At 44.7% G+C, this 27,862-nt stretch overlaps 1 protein-coding gene across 2 annotated transcripts; it reads right to left on the bottom strand.

Annotated features, from left to right (window-relative positions):
* Positions 1 to 570: 570 nt before the first annotated feature.
* On the bottom strand, positions 571 to 26,439 carry CNDP2 (carnosine dipeptidase 2). Of its 2 annotated transcripts, none has more exons than XM_038392638.2 (12): positions 26,303 to 26,439; positions 17,537 to 17,626; positions 16,197 to 16,340; positions 14,084 to 14,246; positions 9,673 to 9,761; positions 7,465 to 7,665; positions 6,654 to 6,738; positions 5,648 to 5,808; positions 3,737 to 3,901; positions 2,672 to 2,813; positions 2,015 to 2,162; positions 571 to 1,433 (listed from the first exon to the last, which is right to left on the bottom strand). In XM_038392638.2, the coding sequence occupies exons 2-12, from the start codon at positions 17,594 to 17,596 to the stop codon at positions 1,364 to 1,366; spliced, it is 1,428 nt and encodes a 475-aa protein (XP_038248566.1). In that variant the 5' UTR covers positions 17,597 to 17,626; positions 26,303 to 26,439; the 3' UTR covers positions 571 to 1,363. The 2 variants fall into 2 exon arrangements, with proteins under 2 accessions (XP_038248566.1, XP_038248563.1); XM_038392635.2 differs by lacking the exon at positions 26,303 to 26,439 and adding an exon at positions 25,969 to 26,108.
* Positions 26,440 to 27,862: the final 1,423 nt, after the last annotated feature.

Genomic DNA, 27,862 nt, shown 5'->3' with positions numbered 1-27,862 from the left:
TTTGTCCATCATCCAGAAGATGAAATGTCAAGGCAAGGAGAGTGGAGCGTTGAGATGGAACTGCATTTTATCTGGAATGTTTTTGCATGGTTCAGGAATAAAGTACACCTAGAAATTGAACCATTGCATGCAAAGAAGAAGGAATTCTAATGGCAAGCCAGTATTTAAAAAAAGGCCGCTCTCCCCCCCACACACTTCCAGAACTAGAGGTAGGCTATAAGAATTCATTAATAGGTGGAAGGCTTTCCTATGTGGTCAACCAGAAGTGCATTATGAGTATTTCCACAGCAAGCAGGTAAGATTTAATACTTCATTTCACTTTTAGATGGTTTAGAATCATGCTCACATCTACAGTAGCTTCCCCAGGGCTTCCAAGGCGTTATGCAACAGATATGATCACCCATAGCACTCAGTGCTGCACTCCCTCCTCCCTGTTTTTCTTCTAACTAGGATATTCTCGCACCAAAAAAGCCACTTAGTTCTTTTATGGCCTTTATGGTGGTGAGCTGGTGTCCAGGAGCCAGAATAGACCTTTACAGTCTCAGATAAGGTATTTGAAAGAAACCCAACAGCCATCTTTTTTTTTTTTTTAATTTAGCAGAATTTACATAAGTACAAAGCCAGCTTTAGAAAAATGCCAGTTTCATTGCATGCTTTATATCCAGATTTGTCTGCAGACCTTGATGCAACAAGCATGAACAGCAAGAGCTACATACAACAAATTAGCAATCCCACCCCTCTCCTCATCAGCGTGGCAGTAGAGATGGCCCCATTACAGCTTGCAGGAATTCCAGTATACCCTTTGTAGTCTGTCACTGAGTGCTTCCAGGACTTGCCTTGGAGTCTAGATTAACCTTCTTCAGCAACTGCTGATGGTCAAGATGTTGAGTTCTTTAGTGGATTAGCTAGTTTAATGAAGTTGGAAGAGAGAGTTTAGTTCTCACTTCAGTTTTAAACAAGCCAGGAGAAAGAGTGCCTATGGCAAACTATAGGCTGGATTCAAAGAAGCAGAAAGGGCACATGTGAAGTGATTCAGAACCACTTGTCAGTGGAGACAGTCCTTAGAAAGGGTCTCTTCATGCCTTCTGTAGCTGAAGAAATGGAATGGAGTGTGCACTGGAAGCAGTATTTTGCTACTGGGTGTTCCAAGACTTCTAGAGTGGGGGCCTGATGCTTTTCCACTGCAGGAGTTTCAGTGTTGGTGGGTGAAAAATGGGAGGGGGAGGAGACACCACTGGGGAGTGAGGGGGAGGAGCAGTAAAGCTGTAGGTATTTGGTAGTCTAAGCTCGCTTTTTCAGCAGGATTTCCAGAAATCTGAACCACAAAATGGATTTCATGTTTGGGATTTTTCACCTCCTTAGCTCAGTCCCTTAGTTGTGATACCTCATACAGGTATGCGCCAAGCAGCTTCACTCCCTGGATGTAGTTATACCTGGGGAGAAGAGTTCTGTGCATTAGTCTGATCTGGTCTCTTGCGAGTGCCCACTGACATCATTCTGCCTGTGTGCCTGCATCAAGAGCTTCCAGATCAACAGTGTGTGAGAGAAGTTACCTGAAGAGGAAGCTAGCAAGACTGTAGAATTGAAAGCGACTATATGCAGTGAGCATTTAGTACAGAGGTACATAGCCAGTCATAGCTCTTCTACAAAAAGGAGGAGGAATATAAATCTTTGAGGGGGAAAAAAAAAAAAAAAAAAATTGCAACCAGCACCACAGGTAGGTACTGGTGCATTTCAAGGCTTGTACAATGGCCCCCAGCTGGTACAGTAACAAGTAGAGCTGTGCAAATAGCTGCTTTTTTTGGTATAGGTGCAATTCCAAAAAGTACACTTGACCAAACTAATGAAATGTTTTGTTCAACCTGAAACATTTTGATTTGGGGGTATTTGTTTTCTAATAAAATTGAAGGAAAAACACAAAGTGAAAAACTGAAGTGCATTTTGCACTTTGCAAATTTGCATTTTTGGTCAAAAAATTTCACCCAGTTTGTCCAGACACCACTGTGTCCCTTACCTGTTCAGTTTCTCATTTTGAGAATGGGCACCATCATCTGCAGCTCCAACAGGAAGCAGCATTACATTTTTGCCTGTTGCCTCTTGGAAGGTCAGAGTGACAGGAATGCTTCCTCCCTCTCTTGTCAAGTCTGGCTCAACTCCAAAGACTAAAAAATAGTTTGTGTCAGTTTTCCTGAGTTATTGCATCTTCCCCAGCATGTTTCCTTACTAGATCACCTGCCATCTTTAGGGATCCTAAAGAACTCTGAAGGGCAGATTTGACCCACTGGTGGCAAATGTTTGCTGCTCTCAGGAGGACCTATATGGGTGCAACCAGAGGTAGAACTGGCTTCCTGATACCAACTTCTAGAGCTTAATGCACAAAAACATTAAGCCAGAGTAATGGACTTGTTTTAGTATGATGCTAAGGGAAAACACTTCCTATTGAACCACTACTTGCTGCAGCATCTTGGCTTGTCATCCTAGTATTGACCAAATATGACTGTGTACATCTTGGTATTATACCTGCATAGCTCCTTGCTTACCAGCCATACTGTACAGTCCTGACATCTTGCTGCTACATTGATACCACCATTTAGTGCTGGCACTAGTGAGATCAACATTTGATGTGTCAGAATGGGCTAGACTTAAATTCCCAAGTTTTAATTCCACTGACCTGTCCTCATTGCTCTTCTGCCAGCCATGTAGTGGGGATGATTGAAGTCTGACACCCACGGTTTTCCACCATGGCCCATGTATACTTTGAACTTATTGGGACTTTGCAGCTCAGCAAACTTCTTGGTGAGGTAATCCTGAACCTATGGTATCAAAGGATTGAACAATTAGAAGTCTAGGATTAAAACACATTCAGAAGTGTCATACAGGTTCCTATTGGGTTGTCTTACTAGATAGACAGGTTGCAAGTGAAGCTAATGCAGCAGGAAAGGTCTGCCTGGAGGCTGTTATTGTAACACAAACACCGAACAGGGACAGTGTCTTCCTGTATTTGAAGCACCTTGCGGGCAGTGTTAGAATTATAAAAGTCAATTAACATGTCACAAATCTAGACTAGCAAGAGGCCAATTTCCAGAACAAAAAGAAGTCTTAGCTAGTTTAAGAGTTGGCTAGATTGCTATTAGAATTATAGTAACACACAGAAGCCCCAAATCAGCTTGGAACCCTACACAGTGCTAGGTACTGCACAGAGACAACCCCTACCTCAAGGAGCTCCTCATACGATGGTCAGATCTTCAGAAAAGCTCAGCACCCACTTGCTTGGTGGTTCTCAGTGGGGGTTTCTGGGTGCTGAGCTATTGAAAGTCTGATCCTGAAAGTTGCCACACCCTGCAAGATCCAACCTTAAAGTGAAAGCTCACTAAGCCAACTCCAGAAGTTATTCACCTTCAGCGGATGTCAACCCACTAGGTATCAGATTTATGCAAGTGAGGCTTTCAAGCAGTGCATAATGCACCCTGGAGTTAGGTATTTATTGTTAAGTTATAAACTATTTATCACAGCTGGACTAAGACACCAACACCACATCAAAAACTTCAGTTTATGGTCGTGTCAGAGCCAAGATGCATCCTACATCTGCTGGATCCAAATAAAAGGTCTTGGAGGTAAAGGATAGCAGAGAAGACAGAACACTGCTGTGGCTGCAGGGTTTTAACGTGGTTCCACCCTTGGGAATTGGGAATTTTTTTCAAAAGCAAAGATTCAGCCATTCCCAACTTATACCTACCTGTTTGGCAACATCTTCTGGAATCATATCTGGCACTAGCCTGATTGAGAATTTGCCAGTTACTTTCCTTGGAATCACAGTCTTGGCTCCTGATGCAGAGAAGGCTCCTTCAATTCCATGGAGAGATAAGGATGGGTATCTCCACCTGTGCATTAGGATATCTTTCTGCAGAAGAATGGAAAAATTAGAGTTAAGATTACAGGGGAACTACCATCTAGAAGTTACTTATAGCCATAATTTCAAGACCGAAAGTAGTTACCAAGGCAGGCAAGACAACCTGCATTAAACCACGTAGGTCTGGTTCAAGCACAGATAGCGACTGAAGCAGTAATTTGCACAAGCTGTCCATATACAGTATCTGAATTAGTCCTCTCCAAAAGAGGGAGTCAGTTAATTCCTACCCTGAAAATTCAGTTTAGGCCTAATAAAAGCAGTCTTAAAAGGAGACGTTTGCCCAGTCGTGGGGTAACAGCTCGTCTCAATAAGTTCCATATGATGCGCAACATGGGGACTGCCACTTAGCCAGTCAGAAATCCTAGGTAAATGCAATTTAAAGATGAATTTTTGGTTAAGATGCTCAGATAGTAGGAAAAGCTTTGCCAACGAATTTGATTCTTCCTTCATATCTAATCTGGAAACAGTTGGGGATGTGTAGAACAGCCAGTGAAGCATAGGGTCAGCCTGGGAAGTCAGTTTTGTTGTCAGTATTTGACAGAGACCAGGATTTTTTATTTTGGGGGTGGGGGTGCAGAATGCAAAATTTGTGGGAAAGCATTATACAAGGCTGAGAAAGCAATGTTCTGCCTTTTAGGATCAGAGATAAATAGGCATAGGAAACTGTGTACGTTCAACTTGCAGACCTGTAATATGCTTGCACCTTACTACACATGAACAGCACGTACAGGAATTGTGCGTTTTGGAGTGGTCCCACAATTCCTGTGGGGATGTTATGTATGAGTAGTTCAGCCTTAGCAAGCTTGTGTCTAAAGTTTGAGAGTCTGGTGACATGTTAAGAACTAGCTATGGGACTTTGTCAGATTATGCAGTCATGCTAACAGTAATCAGCATTGGAAGAATACCAACATTTATTAGTTGCATCTGAGATACTAGCGTTTCCTCTACATTTAATAGGTAGAGAAATAGGATGTTTATTCGCCTTTTAAGAGTGATTATTTTATCTACAACACCCTTCCATCTCTATCCAGGCTCAATGGAGTAAGGATGCATATTGCCTTCTCATTGGATCTCTCACACAGGAGATTTGGGGGAAGCGAAACTGCTGCTATGAGACATTAGATCTAAGAATGTGTAAAGGAAAAACACTTAGGAGCCTAGACTAACCTAGTTAGCCAAGATCAGTGCTCTTCTAGAGAGAGACTTTGAATATTACCTTAACATAAAGGTACATCAAGACAGGTGTTTCATGTCATCTTTTTAAAAAAAAAGAAAAAAAAAAAAAAAAAAAAAAAAAGACACCCCACCACACTAGTGTAAGCCATACACTAGAAAAGTCTGATGTGTTTTTGTACTACGGTGATCTTGTCTGTTACTGTAGGTAACAATCCTGCAGTGGGATGAGCTATTTTATACAATAGGAAGAGACACTTCCATGGGAAATACATGCTACCTACCCTTTGGGATAGGTTTTATAGCAAAACCAGAAGCCAGCTTTCCCCAGTTCACTACAAATGCAGTGCACACTAGCATGTAGCAGCAGGAGCTTTTTTTGTGCAGAAGTCAAGATATTCTGCCTATGGAAAAAACTAATTACAGCTGCCTCAATAGACGAATTTGGCACTGAAGTGTCCCTCACAGATGCAGTGAAGGTTTCAGTCTAGAATACCTTGAATTTGTACAGCAGAAAGGAATTTTTGAGGTGGGGACAGAAAAGGAAAGAAAGAGGCACTATACCTTTGTGTCATGCAGTAGTTTCATTGCTCCCACATCTTTTGCATATTCCTTCAGGTCAAAGTCAATCTTCTGATACAACTCCAGCTCCTCATCAGTGAGTGGCACCACTGCTTCATTAATGCCAGGAATGAGGATTTCCCCCCTCTTATCCAGAAGAGAGCCTGCAAAAGAAAAGCCTGCAAGTTCAGAGTCTGAAACCAGACTTAAGTAGCACTCTTCAGAGTGTTGCTTCCATGTTACTATTAAAAACTGAAACCCATGTCATCTGAAATCTTGCTTTCTTTAAAGACTTCCTTTGTCAGGAGACAGAAAGGAAGAAATGAAGTTCTAGAGACACAGGTTAGAGGCTACTCCCGAGGACTAGTTAACTCACTGAAAGCCTTCTCTATACATCATAAATAGGGTAGCTACAAACTGTACAACCCAATTAAGGGATACTTGGCAATTCTTCAGGTCAGCTCTAGTTGTGAAGTGACTCATGCAATAGGTATATTCAAGACCTGCATTTCCTTGAATTATAAACCTCTCTTTGTCAGGCTGTGTTTGAAATCAGGTTCTTCCATGGAGAGTTGTAGATTATATTTTATAAGATGGCTGGCAGGGAAGCAGCCATTTATGGACAAGTGTGAGCTCCGGGACCACAAGTCAACATCTTCCTCAGCTTTCCCTAAAAGCCTTGATGGGGGGGGGGGGGGGGGGGGAAGGAGGAGAATCAAAACTCCTCCTTGCTCAGATGGGTATTCCAGTGTCTAGGGCATTTTGCCTGCAGTTTCTCCTGCCTCTTCCTCCTGGAAAGCCACCATTTCAGTGGGGTTGGAGAATTTTAAAAAAAGTCAGTCAAATAGTGCCCAGTAAGTTTTACATTGGAGCCCTTTACAGTGTAAATTAACAGTTTTAACTTTAACTGAAGAGCTTCTTTACTATGCATTATATGTAGGACAGTTACTCAAGCATGGACTGGGCAACATTGATGCTGTAGGAAAAAAGGCAAATATGTTTCTCTTACCCATCAGAGCAATGAGATCAGTCATGGCCTCATATACTGAGCCGCCATAAACTCCAGAGTGAAGGTCTTTGTCACTGCATTCCACCTGGTTTGACGCAAACAAGCTTGTAATCAGACAGACAGTTTCGTCAGTGTTTTTTAATAACCCCTCAATGGCCTATACCACTAGTAAAAGTCAGCAAACACACAGAGGTAACAGTGCTATACTGCAAGCATCTGGAGCAAAGAGACAGTTTATTATTTGAGTGTAATAACAGCAAGAGGACTCCACTAGGACTGGGGCCATGTTGTGCCAGAAATTATACAAGTGTAGCCTGGGACATTTCCTACTCCAAAGGCCTTACCATCTGATTCAATGCCATAAGTCTACAGTACTTACAAAAACATTTGCCATGTTGTTCAACCTATGGGCATCTTAGCTCACTTACAGGATGTCAGTTGCCTAGATTAAAAGAGCCATGCTACAACTTGGCACTAGGATGTTTGAATCATTGCTAATGTCAGCAAAATATCCTGTACGACAGTTTTAGAGGTACACCCTCCTCCCAAAGTATGACAGTTGTTCATGGGGAGTTGGGGGGTAAGGGGTGCTATGCTTGGGGCATACAGGAATAGAGCTAGTTATTTTATACTGGAAGACATAATTGCTCATCTTAAAAAAAAAAAAAAAAAAAAAGAAGTGTAGATCAGCAAAGGATATTAATGCCAAGAATTAAGAGTGACAGTTCTTTAAACAAAGATGAAATTCAGTTTGTGAGCAACATGACTAAAATACAGAAATGAAGGGTTTATTCTTCAGGACTTTCTTTACCTCTATGAAAAAGTAGCAGATTCCCCTGAGGCCATATGTAATACAGGGCTTCTTCTTGCCTAGCCAGTAGTTGTCAGAGATGCAAACATAGTCCACATCTTTGAAGAAAGTGTCTTTTTGAGCAAAAATCAGTTCATCTAGGCCTTCAGAGCCAGACTCCTCCATGCCTTCCAGACAGAACTTTATGTTCACTGGGATTTCCTTTGGAGTGAAACAAGCATGGAAACATTCAACATTGCTCAGATACCAGTTCATGCAGATTTGTTAGGTATACTTTTTAATCACAAGCACAGTATAGAATACTGGCATTCTAGTTCCACAACAGAAACACTAGTGTAAATTTTATTAAGTGCTTGCAGTTCTACTGATGCAAAGTCCTTATTATCAGCAAAAGCTCAGAGCACACAGTTCCCAAGATGACAGACCAGACTTGCTATGTTCTATTTGAAGAATATTTTCACTGTTAGGGCGGGATTCACAAGGGGGACTCAAGCATTGCAGCACCTAACTTTTAGGCACTCTCCTGCTTAGTGGAATTCACAACCCTGAAACAGAAACCCAGGCTGCCCAAAGGATACATAGGGAGAGGCATGTGCCAAAGGGGATTCATGAATGCTGTGCAGAAAGCCAAATAAGCTAGCCAGTAAGAACTGCTGAGTAGAGAGGTGTGGCCTAAGCCCTGCTCCTCAAAGGGAGTTAGGCCCATGGCACTAGCTCTGCGGTATGTGCTTCCCTCTACTCAGGATTCACTCTCGAGTGAGATGCCTAAACCAGGTCAGTCCTTTTTCAAAGGGGTAGTGGTGATGATACCAGCAGGCCGCAGTGGTTGAGTACTCATCCAGGATGTGGGAGATTGGGTTTGAATCCTCACTTTGCCTGATGTGGAGCAGGGATTTGAACTCAGGTCTCCCACCTCCCAGGAGAGAGTCCTGGCCACTATGGAGTCACTTACAAACTGGGCCAGTTTGTGTTTATTTTACAGTGGAACAAGCTCCAACAGAAGAGAATGAGATGCCTGCCCCACAACTCCTCCATAGTCCAGTGGATAGGAGGTCTTCTGGAATGTGGGAGGTTCAAGTCCCTGATCCACCTCAGGTGGAATCTGAGCCCTGGGTCTCACACAGCTTAGAGGAGAGCTCTGAGCCCTGGCCTGAGGGATAAGGGCACCCCCTGATCCTTTTGTCTGGGTGTGGTGTGCTCAGAGAGTACCCACTGGATCAAGTCCCAAAGGCAAGACAGCCTAATCTGTGATCCCTATCAGAGCTTGGGTATCAGGCATGTGAGCTGCTGGGCAGTATCAGGTCTTGGGCAGCACTGGCCCAGCCCAGGTGCTGAAATGTATGTACCTTCGTGAATTTGTTGGTGGAAACTTATGTGCCTTGGGACTTTAGCTGCTGCTTGACTCTATAGGTAACCAAGCAGGGGGTTGGGAATGCCAGTGGTGCCTAACTGTTGTATTCAGGCACCTCTGTCCCCCTTGCGACTTCTGTGGTCCCTTTTGTGCTTGTTCTAACAGCTAGTTGCTTTTTCAGCACTTATGCTTACCATTCTTTCCCACAGAAACATATCCCATCTTGGCAGTACTTGGAGAGATCTTCCCCATCCATGATCTTAGTTACATTTTGTGTAATTCATTGTGTTAGAATTATGAAGAGGATTTTGGCATTAAATTAGCTTTCAACAAGAGTAGTTGTATATACACCCCTAGTTGCAAATTCAGTGGCAGTCTCAACTCATCTGCCTCTCCCAGCCTCAAATTGCAGTGTCAATTTTACTCCTCAGAGTCAAAATTTTGTTAAAAAAAAAAAAAAAAAATATCAGAGCAGAGCAGCTTTTGACAGAAAGCCCTTAGTGGACCTGGCTAGGCTTGACTGATTCTCCTGCAAGACGTTTCAGCATTCCCCCCACCCCCGATTTGTCTCATTCCATGTTTGGCTAATAAGAAACACTGAAGGAGTAAGACTGTAACAAGTGTCCTAACTGCTGCTCAGCTGACCTGTCAATGAACTAGTTATGCTAGAACTAAATTGAGCAAGTAGACTAGAATGTCCACCTACACAAAATGATAGTACTGATTTAATCTCAGACTGATACCACACCATTACTGTATAATTCACTAGACTTTTGACTAACCTGTGGCTAGAACAACCTTTGAACTGCCTTATACCGACAAGCTGAGTTTAGCAGAATATATTCTAGGTACAATACCTGTTTAGTTTGTTGATAAGCTTCTAGGGCATTCAGCCAAGCAAGCACTGGACCTTTGTCATCTGTTGACCCTCGCCCGTACAGTTTTCCTACAGCAACCAGATACAGGGAGAAGAAAGTCAGTATGAAGTCTTGTGCGTACAGCTCATCCCAGATATACTGTAACCCACACAGGCAAACCTTAATATGCTAGCAATATGCAGCTCACAGACATTCTTAGCACTAGTGTGTCTTCAGCTTTGCCTCAAATTCTTCCAGATTCTGCCAGTGTCACTTGACACTTTAGGCTCAGAGTTGTGGCCTAGCATCAGATTTGACAGAAACTGAAGTTTTCCAGTGGGGGGGGGGGGGGGGGGGAAATCAAATCTTTACAAGATTGAAAACTCATTTTCATGAAAATTCAGCAGAGAGAGAGAAAAAGAAAAGCATGGTTGGAGAACATTTAAGTGATCAAGTCACAAGAATTCTAAATTGACTTTAGGGCCAACTCCCTGCTATTTCTTCCATAGCCAAATACAGACTGTCAGACAATGAAACTAGTACTAACAGGAAAGTATTCTAAATCCCAGGTACTAAAGGACTCTGATCTACTAGAGAAAGATATAAGAACTGGTGGCTGGAAGCTGATGCCAGACAAATTCAAATGAGAATTAAGGCATGTTTTTAAAATATAGTGAGAATAATTAACAACTGGAACAAGCTACCAAGAGAAGGGGTGGATTCTCCTTGAAGTCATTAAATCTAGACTGGATGCCTTTCTGGAAGATATGCTTTAGTCTAACAAGTTATTGAGTTCAACACAGGGCCTAGTAACTGGGAGAGAAATCCTATGACCTGGGATATACAGGAGGTCAAAATAGATACTTTAATGATCCCTTCCGAGCTTAAAAAAAAACAAAACAAAAAAACCTGCAACTTGGCATAGAATTCCTTCCCCTCCTCCACAAACATATTCAGAAATATGGGTATTCTGTAGGGTACTGCTTTTTAAAACCATTAAATGTTTAAAGAGGTATTTTGTAGACCAGGTTCACCCTCATACCAAGGAATATAAATATACTAGGTGTATACATTTATTTTGTTAGCAAAATTTTAGTGGTATAGTTCAGAAATATATTTCATAATTAGTGCTTTCCTACATAGTTCAACTTCCAATCTCTGATATGATTGTATAAATTGAACACTGAGACTGACAGCAAGAGCAACTACAGCATTTGAAGTCTCAACCTTGTACATTTAGAAGTCTAATCATCAAGCATTTGGTGCTATTTCAGAGGTGGTCAAACTCCGGCCCACGAGACCATCCTGCCTAGCCCCCGAGCTCCTGGCCAGGGATATTAGCCCCCCGGACCCTCCCCTGCAGTCTCAGTGTGACGCAACGCCAGCACTCTGACTGCTGCTCCTGCCGGGCAGTGCGGCTGCATGGCTGGCTCTGGCCAGGTGGCAGGGCTTTGCTGCTCTGAGCAGCATGGTAAAGGGGGGTTGGATTTGGGACAAAGGGTCCTGGGGGGGCAGGGAGCAGTTGGATGGGGCAAAGGGGCAGTCCCTCTCTGAGGGCGGGAGTGTGAATAGGGGTCGGGGCAGTCAGGGGACAAGGAACGTTGGATGGGTTGGGGGTTTTGAGGGGGGCAGGGGGATCCAGGCTCTTTGGGGAGGCACAGCCTCCCTACCTGGCTGATGCGGCCCTTGGGCCAAAATGTTTACCCACCCCTGTCCTCGCTGCTGTGAAAGCTGCATTCCCTCCTGGCAGGGCACTGGTCGCGGACTTTCACCACACTTTCTTGGGGGGGGGGGGGGGGGGGGGGGGAAGAGGGGGAGAACCAGTTTGAAAGATAGAGCAAGCAGAAGCCTGGGCGTTAGCAGGTGTAAGAACAAGGGGGTCTAGAGCCTGTGTAGGTTGTAGGAGACAGGTCAGGGCTGTGGCACAGGTCAGGAATGGAGCTAAAACAGCACTTGGTTCTGTCTATTACACGAGACCAAACTGGTTTATATCAAGATTGGGCCATTAATAAGATTGTAAGTGGGGAGTATAGTTTGGTTGCTGTGGATGGGTCCTTGAGAAGCCCTTACTCTCCTGTCCCTCCTCCTGTAGCCAGATGGGTAGTTGTATGCCCCCATCCCACACCAGAATGGAAAGGATGAGGCTGCTGGCTTCAGCAGAGTCCAAGGTTCATCAAGGCTCAGCTGAGGTTGTGAGGAAAATTGTTCATTTAGCACTTTCAACAGAAAAGCCAACAACTGGCATTGGGAAAAAACAGAAAAGAACCTTTTGGGCAGAGGTGGGCAAACTATGGCCTGTGGGACTGTCCTGTCTGGCCCCTGAGCTCCCAGCCAGGGATGCTAGACCCAGCTCCCGCTGCCCCCCCTCCCCTGTAGTTATGCCACCGAGCGGCCAGCGTGGTTTGCACCTGCCCACCTCCCAGGCTTTCCAATAAGCTTATCCTGCCGCTCTGAGTGGCATAGTAAGTGGGTGGTGGTGGTGGGGGGGGGGGTGAGGGGCTGGATAAGAGGCAGGAGGTCCTGGGGGTCAGGGGGCAGTTGGATGGGCAGAAGTTTGGGGGAAGAGGGCATGGTCAGGGAACAAGGAGTGGGGGGGAGAAGGAGTTGAATGGGTCAAGGGTCCTGGGGGGCCTGCCAGGCAGTGGGGGTGTAGATATGGTCAGGGGGCAGAGGCCAGGCTGTTTGTGGAGTCACAGCTTTCCCTACCCAGCCCTCCATACAGTTTTGCACCCTGATGTGGCCTTTGGGCCAAAAAGTTTGCCCACCCCTGTGCTATTTTATTAAAATGATTCTTTAGCCTAGCACATTTCTGAAGAGACAACACATACCTATATTTAGAGAGAGAAAGATAATAGTAGAAAGGCAAAGTTTTACACTGTTTTTGCTTCATTGAAATATTTAGAAGATCTGAAGGTTGTTAATACAGTTCACTCGAGCCAAGAAGTTTTAAATGAATAGGGACCTCTAAGTACTGGAGTCTAGTTGTGCTCAGCATAAGACCCAAGAGTAAAGGTGTCTATATGCTGCCTTTATGCATCTTCCATTCTTACAAACCTAAGGCCAGCCTGGGCTGGTTCAGGAACCAGAACAGAGCAGCCTCAGGACTCCCAGACACGTTACACTGGGAGGATTGCCCGATTGCAGCAGAGCTCTGGCTATGCCCCCTACGTAACAGCACTGGCAAGGTGGGGTAGGGCAGAACCAGTTCCAGCAAGCCTCAGCTTTCATTATACTAGAGGAACCATCAGCCCTTGTTATGCAGCTTTACTACCCCCTTTGTGCTGCTCCAGTGGCACAGTGGGGCCAAAAACAGGGACACGCTGCATGCAGTCCTTTGCTCTAACTACCAGCAATGATTTAGACAGACTTTTACTATACACGATCAAGGTTATCTCCAAGTTACTCCAGCACATGAAGCTGGCTAACACCAAGTGATTATCAAAAAGCGATAAGAGGCTTAAGTAGCCTGTTTGCAAGGCACTGATTTTGTTAGCTTTGATGCATATGCATCAAGATCAATTTAAACTAATGCGGCCTATCTTTCCAATAGATTTTTAGTCATACAACCTTTGAATCTCAGGACCATAAAAATAGCCTGTGATCTGCTGAAAACATGGAGAGGGACCATCATAGCAGGGCAGGCGTTAAAGAATCAGGAAAGAGGGAGAAAGTATTTTCAGCACGCTTTACTATTGGTGGCTGTGGGTGAGATCTTGGCAACTACTCCTGCTCACAAAAGAGGTGCGAGAGCCTCTTCCCTATAGCCCTTTGATGCTAGTCTGTCCAGGGAGAAAAATTGCCCTGGCCACAGGTTTTGTACAAGACAGCTTGCAGTGTGCTGTGAAGCCACCTAGTGCAGTGGCCAAACCCCACCTAGCTAAGCCGAAGCAGATGCCAGAATGGCCATTCTGGCTTGTGCTGCAAGGCACAGAGCAGCCCAGGGAAGGTGCTGTAACCATGGCATAGGGGACTGTTTAAGTTCTGCCAGGAGTGGTTTTGGAGCCTGCTGCAGGCCAGAATCCCAGGGTCAAAGGTGATGCAGAGCTACTTGCCTTGCTCTGGCCTGCTAGTTTTGACAGCACAAGAATTCAGCCCTAGTGAACAACTGCTTATGACCAGTGAGTTACCATGGAAACTGATGGCAAATTCAACACTACCATTTCACTGTGGGTATGAGGGAAAACGTGCAAGCACTACTTGGACTGTCAGAGGGAAGGAAACGTGTCTAACTTGGAAATTTGAGGGTTCACATTTTCCCCTTACTTCAAGGGCAGGGCTTCTTAACACTTTTAGAGGAAGGTTTGAAAATTAGTGCTGCAAGCGCTTTCATTCTCCATTCTCCCCACAGGAGAGATCGTCCCAGTTTGAGAACTCTTGTTTGGACTCTTCCCAGGAAGCCTATAGCGCTTACCATCTCTTTCTACCAAGGTGAAGGGTTCACTGTCCCAGCCATCGTCCTGGGCTGCAGGTTGGACATCCAGATGCCCATAAACACACACAGTTTTCTTTTGTGGATCTGAGCCAAGTTTGCCGAGAATAATTGGAGGTAGTGGGATCTCTGACCCATCAGGGAGCTAGAAATAAGAGGAATTTTAGCATAGGATGCATTTTAATAGATGATGAGAGGATAAAGTACTTAGAAGCACAGTTTTTAGATCCATAATTTGGCTTTGTATAGTAATTAAATACCAAAGCATGCACACTTGGTATGTTAAAAACAATTTATGTTTTGAGTAGTTTTGACTGACTCTTTCCCCGCAAGTTTTTGACAAACTAAGCACTCCAGCACTGTGCAGGTGAGAGAGAATCAGTGATTTTACAAGCCACGTGCAAGTGGCAAAACACTGAAGTGGTCTAAGCTACAGTGGACAGTGAAGTTAATACCATCAAAACGATCATGTGGCTACAATTCAAAGTAGGACCAGTTTAGCCAGGTAAACTGCATCACAAACCAGTTACAAAACCATGGCTGTACATGTAGCAGAGGCTGAGCCTAAGAACACAGTAAGTTATTTGTTGAAGAGTTAGGCAACATGCCATGTGTTTACTGTACAACATCAAATATGGAGATTAAATATTTATAGGAACACACACACACACACACACACACACACACACTTTGAGGCGGTCTTAAAATAAAAAAAAAAGTGTTCAAATACACTTCAGGCTACTGTATTCAGTTCTTTGCTGAAGTTTTCTATTCACTGGATGAAATTCCAGTCAGTCAATTTAACATTCAGTAAACTCCTCAGGTGAGCAGGTTTTTTGTGGGGCCAGAAGTTTAAAATAATTGCTTTGCATCACATCAAGAAATTCAGGATGGATGCTTCACTTTCAGTAGAGCGTCACCATATCCTTCATTTGGCTGGAATTAAGCAACAGGAGACCTCTGAAGCCAAATCCTATTCCTTCAGTTGTTTTTGGTACTGCTTATGTGTAATAAGTATAAATGAGGCTAGGGATGGTGCTATTTAGAGAAATAAATTTATAGCATCATGTTCTTTCAGGGATCTTTATGTTTGGAAGGCCTCCATTAACAAATATTTAACTTTTGATTAGTCACCTCATTATCTGGAGCAAGCTTTACATTCCCTTCAAGATTAAGGAACTAGATTTTAATCTAGATAAAAAGAAAATAGGGTAGGGATCATTCTTTAGACTAATGTATGAGGAAGAGCAATTTCTAAGAGAGACTATGCGTGACCAAAGCAGCCACTGTTATGTTGGAATGGTCTGTGCAGTTCCAAAAACCTAGGCATAATTTAGTTACAGGCCAAAGTATTTTTAACTTTTACCACAGAAGTCATGTGCATTGTAAGTATAAGGGAAAATATGCACACACTTGGCTGTGCCGTTTTCCTGGTAACTGCAGTTTACCAGTTTAATATGAGAAATATGGTCAGTGTTGCTTTAGCAGTGTCCAGCCCTGCCTGGACTAGATATAGCATATTCTAAATTAAAGGTTCCGAGGGAAGAGGAACAAGGATTTTAAACCCAGAAGATCCAGTTAGTGAGAGAATCTGTCAGAATAGCATCTTCTAGTCACTTATGGGAGCAGCAGTGTGTCTGAAAGCCAACATTTAAGAGCTGCTGGCCTGGATTTAAGTTGTGTGGTCACACATGTTGTAATATATTGCTTGTACTGTGACTCTTCACATTCAGTTGTTCCCAATATATCCCAGACTCTTGTTACTACAGTCCTTCAGAGAAAATCCCAGCTCCTGGAACATTTAAAGTTGTAGCACAGATTCCCACCATACCTAATTCAGGGATCAGGTCTTGGATCTGAAGTGGACTAGTTCTCAGCAGCTGAGCAAGTTAGTGTCAACAAGAGGCTTCAGACTGGGGAGTAGGAGAAATATAAGCCTGCTCCCATTTGGGCAACTGCTGGTCACCCACATATAGGTTGAAGCCTATAGTTAGATTCCTGACAAAGCAACTAACTGGCATGCAGGATGCAAGTATTCTGCTTGAGAATTATTTTCTAGTAAAGGGGTAGCAACTAGGTGAGCATCTCTTCATACCTTTTGGGTGCCAATATTCATCAGTTGAGTTGTGCCACCCAGCCGCTCGATGTCCTTGGCAGCAACTTCCATCATTCGTTTGATTTCATCCCTCTTCTCTGGCCATGCCGACACACTCTGGATTGCCACCCATTGGGCCAGCCGCTATTTATAGGGGGAAAAAGGTTTGAGTGGGTTTACAGCATGTGTGTGCAATCCAGATTGTTCAGAGTAGCTGATGAAAGACACTTTAATGTATTTCTAATGTGCAAAAAAACCTCCCAAAACCCTGATATTAACCCTTTGCTGACTCTGGCCTTCTGTTTTAAGAGAGGGTCAGTAATATATGATGGCTGCTAAAATTGGAAAAGCTTCCCGTAGAGCTGGCTTTTGGAGAACACCCCACCCCCCAATCACATACAGTCGCAAGAGGAAGAAAGCGTTCATTCTTTCCTGACTTAATACTAGGGTGTAAATGCACTATAACAAACATGCCATACCTCAAGTCTATACAAGGTCTTTCTACCAGTGGTGCTTTATTTCCACCATCTAGTGCCAGCTATAGTTTTCTGAAAGATATTAGTCCTTCGCCTTACCAGCAGAGGGCCAAGGAATACAATCTTGGGCACCTGTGCCGATTACTCCTATATTCTTATAGACACAAGAGCTCTACAACATTTAAGCACTATATTTCAGTTAAGTCCCTCCAGAGTTTTAGATAAGAGAATTGCAATACGATCCTCATTTAGTAACGTGTGAAGATCTAGCATGCAGCCTATTTTCTACTGTCCAGATATTCCCAGAGCGATCAGACACATGTCAAAGGCATTAGCTAACGGAATGTTTGGTAATACAGCGATATTTCCAGTTTCTCCACATTTACTGAAGTAAGAAAGATGGTCAGCACCACAGGACTAGAATCTAGGAACTACTAAATCCTAATCCTGGCTCTGACACCAACTCCCTCTAGGTCTTGTTCACGGCGAGTTGTCCATTTTCTCCATTGTAAGAGCATTTACCTTTTAGATCTGTTGTGAAATTCCATTGCAATTTATGACTCGCTTTGAAAAATTATTGGTTTTAGTATAAAATTCTCCTACTTGTTCACTAGACGCTTAGACATTTTACTATAATAGGGTAGCATACAATTATATTTAAAATTATGCTGTTTACAATCTCTCCAACCACCAGTTACATGCCACTCAAACTACTTAGTTCTATTGTAATACAGGACAAATAAATTTGTATGAAATTGAAAAGCATGTCAACAGATGAGACTGATTAAAGTCAGCTTGGTGATTTGTATCCTTTGGTTCTATTGGTATCCCAGTGATTTAATAGCTGTGTGGAAGAATTCTTACCTGAACATAGAGATCCTGGTGTTCATCAATGTGCTGAAAAAGTCTTTCAAGGACAGACATTTTCTGATAAGAATGAAGTTGTTGAAAACTCTAAGAGGACAGAGAAATAGTTCAGTATCTAGAGCCTTAAGTGTGATACAGCCAAGCTGGTAAAGCAGTTCAGAGAAACCAACTTCCTCTTTAAAGTCTAACACTAGAGCTCCACCCTCCTTTGAAACTGCAACACAGCAAACTAGTCAAGTCCTGGGAGTCTGAGAATATAGGAGGGCAACTTGCTGTGTCAGTCCAGAGACCACATGACAGGAAAGTGCAGCTGAATGGAAGCAGATTAAATGAATTCTTAAACAAAAAAGCAGTGACAACATTAGAAACCAAATACTATGGAAGTGTAATTTAAATTATTTCAGCAGAATGAATGTATGCAATTGATTTTGAGCAGTTATCAATTTAAAGCCAACTTATTCTACCAAGATTATGTATCTTGGTTGTTTTTAAAAAAACTTTAAATGTATACCTTTTTGTAAAGGGACAGCAATTCCATTACAATATGTAAAATATACTGTACTGGAAGTATAGCTTGAGTTGCAATTTTAATCCGAAGTATTCTTTCATAGTATTCTGTTTATTCTGCATTGGGTACTCTTTCCAAAGTTGTATTTTCGAGAATTAAACAAGGAACTTAACATATTGCAAGTTTAAATGCAAGACAGCACCTAGATAGCAAATACTGTGTTACCATTTACACTACACCAACTCTTGCCCCTTCTTGTACTCCTGCAAACTACTAGAACACCTGTATTTAGGAGTGGGTATCCTTTCCACTGCTTGCAAGAGAGTTAAGGAATAAGAAACATTCAGGACAGTTAGTTTTATTATGTTTTGAAATTCTAGAGCGCCTACTCTGGAAAAAATAGTTATTTGCTACTATCTGTGGAATCACTGACATAGCCAGCCCACAACATTTTGGCACCTGAGGCAGGGAGATCAAACGACACCCCCCATGTCCCCTTGCTTGGGCCAAAACTTTGAAAGGTCTCAATTTGCCTTCTTCCTGTTCTACTCCTCTCATGGTACTGCTCTACCACCTACTCCAATAAAGGAGAACTTAAAATACGTTGCTCAAAAATGTTAACATTTAACTTTCAAACGCCTGAACAGTAAATGTAACTTTTCTTGACTGCATAGTACACACTGGCATTTTTAATCTGTTTGAATAATCAAAGTGGTTCTTTCTGGGCCTTCTTGGTTGCAAAGATTTGAACTGCTTCCTGAAAGTCCAGTCTGGGCCAGCTCATACTCTACTGAGACGGTTGGAAGGCTGACCAGCCTCTCCTGTGTCATTGTGGAGCGTAGATGTCTCAGCTTCAGCTTGGAGAAGCAGCATTCTCCACTGGCAACTGCGCTATTCTAATACTTCCTGTAGCAGAGCAACAAGAGCATTTGGAAAGAGGGTGGCATCTTATTTGTGCACATATTCCAGAACAGCCTTTGGAGTTGATACTGTTGAAATGCATCTTGAAAGGGCGTTGAGTTCATCACCCAAATCACTCGCATCAATATCACGCATATGTTTCAATACTGTCTCTAATGCCCTGCATTGCTGATGTAGGTCTTCTTCAGGTATAGTGAGGAGTTTTGGAATATCATACAACATCCCAAATATACTGCTGTGTTTCTTGAGCTGCATAAAACGTTCAACTGACTGTATTGCACAATCTAGCACCTGGTTAAAGAATTCAACTTTGAATTGTTGTTTGGGGTCTCGTATGGGATTATCCCATGCCTTGTAATCAAAGCATAGTCTTCTTCGGCGACTCTTGTATTCTTGAATGGGTGGGAAGATAGCTTCAGTGTGAAGTTCTTCTGCCAACTTCTGTGTACTCTTCAGAGCATTTTGAAATCCCGCATCTGACCACTAAGACCGTAGGTATGACTTTGCTTTGTCCAGTTGTTCCATTGCTCCAGATACATCATGGTCAACACCTTGGAGTCTCTTGCTTACATTTATTTAAAACAGTAAATCATACCACAACACTAAGTGTCACAGAAATTTGAAGTTATGCATGTTTCTGGTGATTCCATTTCCCTCTGCCACTGTTCTCTCACGAACAGTTCCGGTCATAGCATTATCCTCCATAATGGCAACTACGGCATCATCTATCTTCCCAATCTGGTGTTTGATAGGCTTTATCGCCTCCACTTGACTTTCACATCGTGTGGCACTCAGTTTCAGTGTCAGAGAGGATATTCCTACACATTGCTTCAAAATTGGCTATTAAAGAATTTATGCACAGAAAAAAAATAGATGCTTTGAATTACATTAAAAAAATTCAGCATCCTCACTAGAAACTGATGCTGCATCACTGATCACCAAGTTCAATGAATGAGAACTTCATGGGACCAAATCCCCCCCATACAAACACACCACAAACCAACCAAACACCTCAAGGGTTTAATTCTTGGATCTGTGTCTGCACTTCTCTGTTCTTTCCTCTCACGTTGGCACCATTATTGTAGCCCTGACCTCTCATGTCAGTTATCGCAATTCCCATATCTTCCAGCTTTTTAAGAAACACATTTATCATACCAGCTCTGGCAGTATCAATGTCAATAAATTCTAGAAAATGCTCTCCAAGTCACCATTGCAGGGACATTTTCACTAGGTTCTGTTGTTATTACAGAATGCACCATTAAAGCCATTTGTTCTGTATGGCTGATGTCAGGTGTGCAGTCCAGAATAACAGAGTACTATCTTGCTGACTTCAGATCTGCCACAATATTCTGTTTGACTTTTGTTGCCAGTAACTATGATCTCATTTTGAATTGTTTTTCCAAGGTACTGGTGTGTATACATTTTTTGGGTGGTGACTCTTCTTAGATGCTCCTGGAGTACAGCTTCAAACTCGGCCATCAGCTCCACAATTTTAAGGAAGTTTCCATTGTTTGGCACATACAGATGATCTGAAGTGCCACGCAGTGCTAGGTTTTGGGTAGCAAGCAGTCTCACAACAGCAATGAGCCCTTTCAGAAGATTTGGCCAGTAAAGAGACTCTGATGCAATCTTCTCTTGATGCTGATCATCTATGGTGGCCTTTAACCTTTAGTCTCATCTCAAGCTCTTTCCACCTATGAAATGCTCTCTGGTGATTTGCTGCCTTCTCATGGCATTCCAGATTTTTCTAGTCCTTTGTTCCTGTAGAACCCTGTAGAATCTGGCTGGAACATTAGACTGGAAGAGTTTGCAACAACAACAGTATGCAGCATTCTGGGTTTTTGAGTACATAAGCCATGGCCTCTCCACTTTGTCACCATGGGGTATTTTATGCCAGTAATGTGCTGGATGGAAACTTCTATTTTCATTGTCTTTGGGGAACATGAAGTTTTTCACTTGCTGTGGCCCATGCAGTACAAGGAAGTCCCTCAGGCTACTGTTCAAGTGGGTCCACAGTCCTGGATCATCTAGAGTTAAAGAACTAAACTCAGCAGCAGCTGCTTCTTGTGCCTCCACCACACCTCTTCTCCGATCTACATTTTTCTTCAGGAATGTGCATGGTTACATCCATTTGAGATGGATGCTGCAGTAGCTCCCAGGTCACCTGCACTCTGACTAACTGGAAGATCAGGCATCTCCTCACCATTCACATCCTCACTGGGGCCAGAAGGCTCACCGTGAACATTTGTGTCTATGTATCTCAGGAGAGCTCCTTCCTGCCTAGTTAGAAAAGCTTTCTTTTTCTGAATGCTGCCCCAGAGGGGCATTTTCTTCTTTCACTCATGACTGCTGTTCCATGTCAGCTATAGTGGCTCACACTCAATTGAAGGGGACAAATAAGCAGGCTGGTAGCAGGACCTGAGTGAGGGAAGATATCAGTGTCTTAAGGGCCTAACTGGCTCCTATACTTCAGTTGACTGCTTGTTCTCCTTAAGTGGGTTCAGGAAAGCAATAGGAAACAGGAAGCTCCTGGAGAAGCTGGTGTTAATCAGTCCAGGCTCCTGGGGATGCTAGAGAGGTACACAAGAGGCTCCTTCTCCTCTCTCTCCCTGCAGCTCGAGCTGCTTTGTTATTCCCTCTCACCTTTTCTCCTGCCTGCCAGTTATGTCTCTTGCGCCCGCCTTCCTCCAGCACAGCATCTCTGTGCATCTAGAGCAGAGAGAATACATATGCACCAGCAGCAGACACAATTTTCTATACTCTGGGTCCTAGTGGCGCCCTCCCACAGTCTGGCACCTGAGGCGGCTGCCTCAGTTTGCCTCATGGTAAGGCCTGCCCTCAGTTACTCAAAAGCAGTCTGCAGAGACTGACGGATCTCACCATGCTACTTAGGAAGAAGTCAGTGTGTAGCCAGATGATACCATGTGACATCAGCCTTGAGTTTTATGCTTGACCAAGTTGTGTGAGGTTAGGGGAAGAGGAAGAAGAGAATCTTTAGTCTTTTAAAGGAATTTTGTTCACCTCTGCCCTACCATGGGGATAATCAGCACTTTCTCAGTAGTTAGATTTCAAAACAGTATATTCAAAATGATCTCATTCAACCCACCAAATAAATACCTCTTCTGTACAAAGAGTAAACTCTGGTGCAGTATTAGAGGATCTGACCCAAAAAATGAAAGCCATTTCAGATAAGAGACTTAACCAGAAATTTCTAGCTTTTTTCCCCTGCAATAAAAATAAGCTTTACAAATACTTCATGGGATTGCATTTATTTCCAAATATTTAATGCCAAAGTGTGCCAGCATCAGATGCAGTCTCTAGGACAAAAAAATTTGAGTCCACAGTAAGCATCTACATGGTAGAAATTGGTATTTTCTGCTTGTGCAAAAAAAGTAAACAGCAAGAAAAACTTGTATTGGAGTGTCACAGTCACTATGCTAATTACCCTAACAAAACACTCTTTGGCAGGCCCTTTTCAGCAGAAGTTTTATGGAGTCTCTTCAGCCTTTCCCCCCTCCACACACAAAGCTGAACGTTTATGGAACTATTGATAGCATTCTGTTCAGCAATGAGAGATGGTGACAGCACGGCACTTTACTGAAGAGGTGTATTCCAGTAAGTCAGATAACTTCAGTTTAAGGATGCTGATGCTTTCAACCTCAAGGAGAATAAATCAGTTAAGTAGAGCCCTGCAAATCTGCAGATATCTATTCATGGACCATGTTTGTGGGTCAGATGCAGATACAAATTTTATATCTGCACAGGACTCTACAGTTAAGCCATCTAAGGGCATGGCTACCCTTGCAGATGTAGAACGCTTTGAGTTAAACCAGCCTTCGGAGAGCGCAGTAGGGAAAGCGCTGCAGTCTGTCCACACTGACACCTTCAAGCATACTGGCATGGCCACATTTTGTGGCACTTGTAGCGGCATTGGAAGTGATGCACTATGGGCAGCTATCCCAGCATACAAGTGACTGCAACATGCTTGTCAAATGCGGGGGGGGGGGTGGAGTGTGACAGGTAAGGTGTTGTGTGTACGTGGGGGGGGGAGAGTGGGTTTTTGGGGGGCTGAGAGCATGGTGTCTTGTAAGTTCAGACAGCAGCAGACCCCGCAGCTGCCCCTCTCACTCACACACACACACACACACACACGGCTTGCTTTCTCTTGGAGCAGCTAAGCAGCCAGCTGTCAGAAACAGAGCTTTTAAAGAGCATATCTGCATTCCTGCAGTGTTTCAAAAACAATAACAAGAGTGGCCACTTGACTTAAGGGGATTATGGGATGTTTCCAGAGGCTGATCAGAGCGCAGTAATGCAACACCTCGTTCACACTGGTGCAGCAGGGGAGCGGAAAATATTATGCCACTTGCCGAGGTGGAGTACCAGCAGCGCTGTAGCCAGAGTCAGAGCGCTCCTCGTCCACGCTGGCAAGGCACGTATAGTGAGCTAGTGCGCCCAGGGCTCCTTTATTGTGCTGTAACTCGCAAGTGTAGCCAAGCCCCAAGTTTGGGGGACAGACCAAAAACCACCAAAAACGAACTGCTTCATAACTGCATATTGTGGAACATTCTTTCCTCACTAGAATGGGAACACACTGAGGCATGGAACTGCAGAAAGACATTTACATATTCAAACCCTAATGCCTTTCATCTGAGCATCACTCACAGCGGTGTCTTCACTGTGGTAAGTCGACTGCTGCCGTTCCCCCGTTGATTTGGCTTGCGCCTCTCACAGTGGTAGAGCACAGAAGTCAACAGGAGAGCGCTTGGGGGGGGGGGGGAATGTCGATGTATCATGTCTAGACTAGACGCAATAATCGACCCCCACTGGATCGATTGCTGCCTGCCAATTCGGCAGGCAGTATAGACATACCCTGTAATGCCTTTCATCCAAGCACTCATTAAGTATAGTTAGACAGTTAACACTTAAGACACTGTGGTAAAATGTGAAACTTAACTAAAGTCACTGAGTTTTGAGGGGGAATCTGGGATTTTCAGTACCTATGACTGAATTTGGTCAGGGCCTGGACTCTTCAAAAAAAAAAAAAAAAAAAAAAAAAAAACCCCCAACACACGCTACAAGTTCTCTAGTGACCACATATTTTCCATCTCGTTCAGCATTCTTGCCCAAATAGCCAGAAACTGATTCAGCCTGGATCCAGAGGAAGGAATGCCATCTAACTCTTGTTCAAATCAGGATCAAATCAATTTAGCCCATCAGATATTCCAGAAAAGCCAACAAGCCAAGCCTGTGATAGCAACAGCCATCATCTCCAGGTGTAGTCAGTGAATCTACTATGTGTAATCTACTATTATAATCCAGGGAGGTTGTGGAATTTCCATCATTGCAGATTAAGATCAGGTTGGACAAACACCTGTCAGGAACGGTCTGGATAATACTTAATCCTGCCATGAGTGCAGGGGACTGAACTACATGACCTCTCAAGGTCCTATGATTATTCACTTGTGTTTTTTCCCCTTTAAAAAGGGAATTAAATGCAGGAAGTGATGTCAGTGCTCCATGGTTGAACTTTAAAAAGGCTAGAAGATCTACACAATAATAGAGGTTCTGAGCTGTGGTTCCCATAGCAACACCAGTGGGTAAGTGGTAATGTCGAGGATAGAAAGATACTATGTGTTCAGTTAGGCAGAATTATGGTCTACATGGGAACCATGTTTGAGTCAGCTGGTAAAAATGTAGATCTCTACCCCCCACACCCCAGAATTGGTTTTAAACCACACTTAAAAGTAGTACTTGATCATGCTAGCCTTGTGGGTCAGTACTGAAAGACTCATGTCTATATTCTGGAAGGACCTTAAGTCTCCTGACCCCCAGATTCCAAAGGGGATTGGCTAGTCAAAGAAGACATGGCTAGAATATTAGAGTTATTGATAAGTATTACAAAGGAACCAGCTAAATACTATGAAGTACTGTCACTAATTGCTCAGATCTCTTTTTGCACAACCACTGAGATTACACCATTGCATAAGTGATGCTTTTCATAAGAGGAAGTGTGGCTTGACTGCAAAAGTAGGAAAATGTGTTCTCAGCCCACAGGATGGAGCACCAGATGACAGCAGTTGTTTGTGGGGGGGTCTATTTAATAGCACCTGCTCTAGGTTAGCTGGAAGCATTAGACCTACTGACAGCCAAAGTCATTAGATATTCTGCTATTTTATGCCACCACCTCTTTCCTTTAGATGGGGGAAACTGCCCTTTGATCTACAAATAATGCACTGCAGAGATGACACCCTATTGACCGGTTTCAGAGTGGCAGCCGTGTTAGTCTGTATTCGCAAAAAGAAAAGGAGTACTTGGGGCACCTTAGAGACTAACAAATTTATTAGAGCATAAGCTTTCGTGAGCTACAGCGGATGCATCCGATGAAGTGAGCTGTAGCTCACGAAAGCTTATGCTCTAATAAATTTGTTAGTCTCTAAGGTGCCCCAAGTACTCCTTTTCTTTTTGCCCTATTGACCAGTTTCCTGAAATGAAAGGCAGGAAAGGGCAAGTGTCTTGAAGTTACAGATGCAGACATGGTGCATCATATGGTTACCAGTTTCCACGGTCAGTCAGTGCAAGCCACAGGCTAGAGAACTGGGCATGAGGGCCAAGGCTAGATAGTGGGTCAGGACATTGAGTTCCCCAGGTTTCCTTCACCAGACCGTTTAACCACTGGCAGGGTCTGGGTATTTAAGAGGCAGAGGTTGGAGGAGACAGCGCCCCCGCCCCCGCACGAAGTGGCAGGCACGTCATGTCCCAGTGTGGCCAGTATCCCCAGCGACATCGAGAGCCCCCGTCCGCGGACGCGGATTGGGGCTGGGAGGCCGGGTTAAAGGGTCCGCTCCCTGCTCTCAGAACAAGGGAGGCTGACTTGGGGGAAGAGCAAAGAACCTGCTGACGGCCCATGCAGCTCAGAGAGGGATGCCGTCAGAGCCATGCGCAGCCTGGCCGGGGGGGGGGGATCGCCACCCAACACACCCGTCCCCACCCTACTCACCACCAAGCGAAGCGGGGCAGGTCTCCATCTGCGAGGCCGCAGGCCGCCACGCACCAGCGACCGGCAGCCGCGGGACAGAATCAGCGCCGCGGCCATGAGTGACACGGCTTCCCTGTCAGCTGCTGCGGCTTACTCCCAGCAGCGCCAGGGGGGATTTGAATGCCCCCCTCCCCACCGTCTGGCCGCCCGGAGAATCATGGGGAAACAGAGCATGAGCAAACTTTGCCAGACCGGGTGCAAAGTGACCACCAAAGCCCCGAGCTAGGGCGGAGCCCGCAACTGCCAGGCAGAGACGGGGAGCCCCCTTCCACCCCGGCGGGGGGCTGCCACTTACCCGGAGCGGCCTCCCCACGTGGCACTAGGCAATCTCAGCGAAACAGGAGCCGTTCCGAACCTTGCGGCCAGCTGCAGTTTAAATCCCCCCGTGAGCCCGCCCCTTTGGAACGCCGCGAGCCCCAATCAGCGTCTCGCTTCGCACCGCGGCGCAGAGGCAAGAAGCACCAGGAACGCGTCAGAAAGGAAGGGGGCGTGGTTATCTCCCGGGTGGGGCAGGGCGACGGGGTTCACAGAGGGCGGCAGGTTCAGGGGGAAAGGAGGGAGCTGGACTGGGGCTGCGGCTCTCTAGTGACTCCTCTGGTGGCTCCTTCCAGCGGAAGCCACAGCCAGGGACACGGGGATCCTGGAGAAGGGGAAGGAGGAGAATGTAAATTAATGAGGAAAGGGTTCAGCTTGTCCCCTGCTGAGCACATTCCTCCATGGAGTCTTCCATGGCTATTGGACAGGGCCCCGGCATTGTCAACCCCAAGTGATCGCAAATCACAGATCAGTTAAAAAACAACAACCAAAGCCCATTAGATTAATTTAGAAACCATAGGGTTGTTTTTTTTTAAAATGGGTGGCCCTGCTGAAAAATTCCCCAGGGTGCCTTTAACTGTATCTCAACCTGACCTGGAGGGTCTGTTTCTCGGGGTCTTCGTAACCATTCAGTCTTTGGCCTCTGTCGAAATTATCAACAAATGCCTCAGTCCTGCGAATTGTTCCATGCAGGTGGACCCCTTGTTCATGCAGAGATCCAGGGAAGTCAGTGGGGCTCTGCACAGGTGCAGGACTCTGTGTGGAACAACTTGCAGGACTCAAGGGCAAACATACACATTAGTGACAATAGTGGGAGTGATTTCTGTGGCTGAGAACATCTGCTCTCAGGGAAATGGACTTACTTTACTTATTAAGCCACCTAAAAGTCATCAGATCAGTATCGGGTTTACAATGGTGCTGTGTCCACACTCAGAGGGGCTCCGGTGCCTGGACCTTCCCCCACAGCTCTGCTCTGAGGCCCCATCCCCACCTGGCCTCTTCCCCCCCCCCCAAGGCCCTGCTAACCACTTGCTCCTCTCCTCCCCGCGCTGCTCGCTCCTCTTTGCCCCTCCCACCTTCCCACTGCTCCCTCCTCTCTGCCCCCTCCCCCTCGCCCACATGCAGGCCACTGGCTCCTGTGAGTGGGGGGGGAGGGCCCTCAGGGGAAGAGGCTGATTGGGGCAGGGCCACAGGGCAGAGCAGGGGGTGGAGTGGGGCCAGGGTCCAGGAAGTGGCAGGAAAGAGGCAGGGCAGAACAGGGGCGGGAAGAGGCAGGGAGGGGGCAGAGCCTTGGGAGTAGGGGTGGAGCCTGAGGTAGAGCCGGTGGGCAGCACCCCTGGCACATTAGAAACTAGGAGCATATGATGCAATGTATAACAAATGCAATAAGATGTGTAAACATAATAAAGAGAGAGAGTTTTTGTGTAACTCTGGTGCTGTCATGTACACTGCATTTACTGCCCAACTCCCCGCGTTTAATCAGTGAAGCACTGCTGTATGACAGATAACATATCTGAGTAACAGAGTTTGAAGTCAAACT

Source organism: Dermochelys coriacea, chromosome 2, assembly GCF_009764565.3.
Source record: "Dermochelys coriacea isolate rDerCor1 chromosome 2, rDerCor1.pri.v4, whole genome shotgun sequence".
In the NCBI taxonomy this organism is placed as follows: Eukaryota; Metazoa; Chordata; order Testudines; family Dermochelyidae; genus Dermochelys; species Dermochelys coriacea.
The sequence above is the reverse complement of the archived record's forward strand: the minus strand, read 5'-3'. Positions and strand labels throughout refer to the sequence as shown.

Excerpts from the sequence above, each read along its gene's own strand:
- CNDP2 (XM_038392635.2), bottom strand. The coding sequence starts at position 26,064 with ATGGCCGCGGCGCTGATTCTGTCCCGCGGCTGCCGGTCGCTGGTGCGT. Across the intron at positions 6,739-7,464 it reads TCTGCTACTTTTTCATAGAG|GTGGAATGCAGTGACAAAGA; the intron begins GTAAAGAAAGTC and ends GCGTCAAACCAG. Across the intron at positions 1,434-2,014 it reads CAAAATGAGAAACTGAACAG|GTATAACTACATCCAGGGAG; the intron begins GTAAGGGACACA and ends TCTTCTCCCCAG.